The sequence below is a fragment of the Mycteria americana genome, chromosome 20 (assembly GCF_035582795.1).
Source record: "Mycteria americana isolate JAX WOST 10 ecotype Jacksonville Zoo and Gardens chromosome 20, USCA_MyAme_1.0, whole genome shotgun sequence".
In the NCBI taxonomy this organism is placed as follows: Eukaryota; Metazoa; Chordata; class Aves; order Ciconiiformes; family Ciconiidae; genus Mycteria; species Mycteria americana.
In genome coordinates, this window is record NC_134384.1 from 6,319,101 (window position 1) to 6,323,922 (window position 4,822).

The 4,822-nt window shown below is 72.3% G+C and overlaps 1 protein-coding gene across 1 annotated transcript; it reads right to left on the reverse strand.

The window, feature by feature from the left end:
* Nucleotides 1-164: 164 nt before the first annotated feature.
* LOC142419129 (uncharacterized) lies at nt 165-2,715 on the reverse strand. The gene is made up of 2 exons (XM_075521778.1): nt 2,080-2,715; nt 165-864 (listed from the first exon to the last, which is right to left on the reverse strand). Exons 1-2 carry the CDS (start codon nt 2,540-2,542, stop codon nt 311-313), a joined length of 1,017 nt encoding a protein of 338 aa, XP_075377893.1. The 5' UTR covers nt 2,543-2,715; the 3' UTR covers nt 165-310.
* Between the last annotated feature and the right edge of the window lie 2,107 nt (nt 2,716-4,822).

The window sequence follows — 4,822 nt, forward strand, 5'->3', positions numbered from 1 at the left end:
CCACCGGCTAAATTTGGGACGGCCGAGTCCATCAATCCTGGTGGAGAAAAAGCCACGCAGACCCCCCCCTTGGGGGCAAACCGCTGCCCCATCTCCCGGGGGACTGCAGGTCCCAGCATCCCATCGCCCCCAAAAACCCCGCAACGAGCCCGGGGAGGGGGGAGCCGGGGGGCAGCTCTGAGTTTTATTTAAGTGGGATGGAGAGGGGGCCAAAAAAAAAAAAAAAGCAAGGCGGGCGCTGGGGGGGGGGAAGTTGTCCCCAGGGCGGTCCCCGCCGGCCGCGGGCACACACAGCCAGCTGCGTGGGGGCTCAGGGTTTGGGGACCGCCTGCTCCCGGAGGTAGAGGTCACGGATTTCGGCCAGGCTGCGGCTGAGGCCGCTCAGAGCCTGGGCGATGACGCGCAGGACGGAGGTGGTCTCCCGGCGGCTCTCGGCGTATTCCCGGCGGAAAGCTCGCATCTCCTGCACCAGCCGTTCGTTAGACTGGACGATGCGTTTTTCGGCCGGGGTGAGCTGGGTGCAGTCGGGTGCCCCGTCCGACAGCCCCGTCGTCCCGGGGGGTCCCGGTTCGCCCGTGCCACAGTTATTGAGATGCTCGGCCTCTTGCTCGAAGAGGATGCTTGGGAAATCGGAGCCCAACGGCTCCTGCTGCCCGCCCAGGTCGCCGAGGGAGAGTTCAGGGGGTGCGGGGCACGGGGGGCTCCGGCTCCAGCCCTCGCACAGCTCGCCGGGCGGGGGGCGGGTGCCGGCACGGGGTAGCCGGCGCTTGGTGCCGTGGCCGGGGATGCTGTCGGCAGGCGGGCCGTGGAAGGGCTCAGTCTTCACCTCCACCGGCTCCTCCTTCACCACCTCCTCCTTGACGCCTGCGGGACGGATGGAGAGTGCGGGGCAGCTGGTGGGACCCCCCGTCTCCCCAGCGCCCCACAGACCGAGTGACCTGACCCCCTTCTGCCTCTGCTCCCCACCGTCCCCATCTCCCTCGTCCCCATCCCTGTACTCCCGTGTCCCCTCTCCTGCACCCAGTCCTGGTCCCGTGTATACGTACGTATCCCCATCGCCCCGTGTCCCTCATCACGGCTCAGCCCCATCCCATGTCCCTTGTCCCTCTCCTGGTCCCAGTACTCCCATATCCCTGTCCTGAACATGGTCCCCCCATGTCCCTGTCCTGGTCTTGGTCCCCCCCTGTCCCTGTCCTGGTCCCAGTACCCCCATGTCCCTTGTCCCTGTCCTGGTCCTGCGCATGTCGCTGTCCCAATCCCACCATGTCCCTGCCCTGGTCCCAGCCCCCTCTTATCCCTGTCCTGGTCCCAGTACCCCCTGTCCCTTCTCCCAGTCGCCCATGTCCCTGGCCTGATCCTGGTATCCTCCTGCCCCGATCCCAGTGCCGCTGTCCTCTGTCCCTGCCCTGGTCCATGTCCCTCCATGCCCTGTCCTGGTCCCTCCATGCCCCTGTCCTGGTCCTGGTCCTGTTCTCAGTCCCCTCCTGTTGCTGTCCTGTCCTGGTCCTCGCATGTTCTTGTCCCCCATGTCCCTGTCCTGGTCCCCCCACATCCCTGCCCCCCCATGTCCCTGTCCCAGCCCTCTGTGTCCCTGTCCTCCTCCCCTGTGTCTATGTCCCCACCCTGGTCCCCTGTCCCTGTCCTGATCCTCCCTGTCCCTGCCCCAGTCCCTCCATGCACCTGTCCTCGTCCCGCTGCCCTTGTCCTGGTTTCCTCCATGTCCTGGTCCCAGTCCCCCATGTCCCTGTCCCAGTCCCCTCATGTCTGTGTCTCCATCCCAGTTCCCCCCACGTCCCTGCCCTGTTTCCACGTGTCTGTGTCCCCGTCCTGGTCCCCCGTGTCCCTGCCCCTGTCCCAGTCCCTGCAACACACCTGTCCTGGTCCCTGTGTCCCTGCTCCCGTCCCCTATGTCCCTGTCCCGTTCCCCCGTGTCCGTGTCCTAGCCCCTCGCATGTCCTGGTCCTGGTCCCTCGTGTCCCTGCCCCAGTCCCCCACGCATCTGTCCCCGTCCCGCGTGTCCGTGTCCCAGTCCCCCCGCGCCCGTGTCCCGGCCCCGCCGCCCCCGCCCCGCGCACCCACCGTGCGGCACCACCACCTCGACGCTGAGGAGCGGCGGGTCGATGCCGGCGGCGCCGCGCGGTCCCCAACCGGGAGCGGGCCCGGGGCCGAGCTCCGGCGGGCCCGGCCCGGAGCCGTTGCCGTTGCCGTTGCCGGGTCGGACGGCGGGTCGAGCGGCGGGCCCCTGCCTCTCCTGCCGGTGCCGGGTGATCTTATCGTTGGCCCGGCGGCGCAGCCCCCGCCAGCGGTTCTTCACCTCGCCGATGTCGCGCTGGTTGCGGCCGGCGGCGTTGATCTTGTTGGTGATGCGCCACCAGATCTTCTGCTTCTCGTAGGCGTTGACGGTGCTGGCGGCGGCGCCGAAGAGCAGCTGCTCGTACTTGAGCACCTCGCTCATCAGGATGTCGATCTCCTGCAGCGTGAAGTTCGGCTTCCGCTTCAGCAGCCCCCGCCGCGCCCCGCCGCCGCCGCCGCCCGCCGCCATGCTCGCCGCCGCCGCCGCCGTCTCCTCCTCATGGCGCCGCCCCGCCGCCCATCGCCCCGCCGCCGCGCCTTTTGTCTTGCGCCGTCTCCCCGGTACCGAGCGCCCCGCGGAACGGAGCCGAGCCGAGCCCAGCGGAGCGGAGCGGAGCGGGCCCGGCGGCACCGCGCCCCCTGCCGGCCGCCGCCGGGCGCTGCCGCTGCCGCTGCCGGGGCGGGACCGCGCCCCCTGCCGGCCGCCGCCGCCCCGGGTCGTTGTAGCGCCCCCTGCCGGTCGCCGCCGGGCGCAGCCGCTCCGGGACGGCTCCGGTACCGCCCCCTGCCGGGAGCCACCGTCCCGGGTCGTTATGGCGCCCCCTGCCGGGCCCCGCCGCTAACGCCCGCCCGCCCCCGGTAGCGCGACCCCTGCCGGCCGCCGGCGGTCAGGCTCCGGGGAGGGCCCCGGGGCGCCCGGTCCGCGGCGATGGTGGGCGCTCGGTTCGGGGCCTCCCCGCGGCCCCGGGGTGCCGGGTCCGGGGCGATCCGCGGGTGCCCGCTTCGGGGTGTCCCGGCAGCCCCGGGGTGGGCGGCTCGGAGCGTCGGGGCGGGCCGCGGTGCCCGCCTTGGGGTGGGCCCCCGGGCGCCCGCACGGGGAGCCCCGGGTCCCGGGTGGGGCAGAGCACCCCGGGGCCCGGCACCCCGCTCCGCCCCCGGGCCCCGGGGCCCGGCACCCCCGCGCCCCTCCCAGCTCCGGGCGGGCGGCGGGTGCCCCGCGGGGCGGGAGCGGGGGGTGCGCGCACCCCCCTGCCCGCCGGCCCCGCTCCCCCCGCCGCGCTGGCCGCCCGCCGGCGCCGGGGCGCTGCCCTCCCGCGAAACGCCCGGGTACGGGCGGCACGCCCCGTTGCAGGAGCCGCGGCGCGGCCTCGCCGCCCGTGCCCATGGGGGGGTCCCCGAGCCAGGGGGGGGAGCCCCCCCGGGGGCCACCCTGCACCCCGAGTCCTGCCCCGGCACGGTGGTGCCGTCACCGTCCCCGCCCGCGGGCCGGGGGGAGCCCCTGGCCCCGTTCTGGGGGTCCCGGGGGGTTCGGGGCGTCCGCGTGGCTCCCGCGTACCCGGCTGCGGGTGTTTGGCAGCCGCGGGGTGCCCCGTTTGGGGGGGTTCTGGGTGGGCGGGTGACCAGGGAGAGCCGGGTTGGGGTGTCTGGGTGGCCCCAGGGTGCCCAGTTTGGGGCGGCCACACGGCTCCGGGGTGCCCAGTCCAGGTGGCCCCATGGTGGGGCTGCGGGTGGCGGGAGAGGGGAGAGCTGTCCCAGGCCGGGGGGCCGAGCCCAGTTCCAAACAACCCCTGCGCCCCCCCGCCGTGCCACCGCTCCTGGGGGCCCCGGGGTGCAGAACCGTCCCCTAGGCGCGGGGAAGCGTTGGGTGAGCTTTATTGCTGATGCAGTGGCCGCAGTCGTACAAATCGCGAAGGAGGCTTCACGCCGGGAAGGCGCGGGGGGGGGGGTGGGCATCGCGCGGCCCCAAAACCCGCTTTGGGGGCAGGCAGCCACCCTGCCCGGCTGCTGCCACATGCCACCCCCTTGCTCTTGTCCCCCCCCAGGGGAGCCCACCCTCCGGGCGAGCCCTGCTCTCCCCGGGGAGGATTTGGTTTCCTCTGGTGGAGTGGTCAGGTGTCACATCAAGAAGGTGGTGGGTCAAGAAGAGAGAAAAAACCCCCTCAAACCTCACAGAAGCCCTAAATTGGGCTGAAAAGCTTCAAAAATGCTCCTGGATGGGCCGGGCTGCGGCATAAAGCACCCAGGGACTCCGGTGGTCCCCAGGCAAGGCTGCGGGTATGTACGCGATGCCCCGAGCCCCCTGCTCCAGCTCCCGCTCCACCTCCTGCCCCGTCTCCCCACCACCTCTGTCCCCCCTCTCTCCCCAGCCACTCCCTTCCCCGACCCCCCCGATTCCTCCTGATGTCGAGCCTGCACCCCGCGAGCCGGCACCCCACCGCTGTGCCTGCACCCCGTAACTCTCCTGGCGACCCAGAGACCCCGTGGGGAAGCAAGCCGTGACGATGGTCTGGCTGTCCCCTGGCCCGCCGAAAAGCAAGGCTGGGAAGGTACCTCCGCTCGCCCCAGGCTGGACCACCTCGGGGGCCCTGCCGGCAAGCCGGGATGCAGGGTGCCAAGCCCCTTCGATGCACTCCGAGGGGAGTTTCCCGCAAGGACCGGCTCTGCAGACCCCTCCTCTATCCCCGGCATCTCCAGGCGGCCGGACAGAGCGGGGCACGGTGCTGGCAAAAGAAAGAGCTTGAAGGCTTCA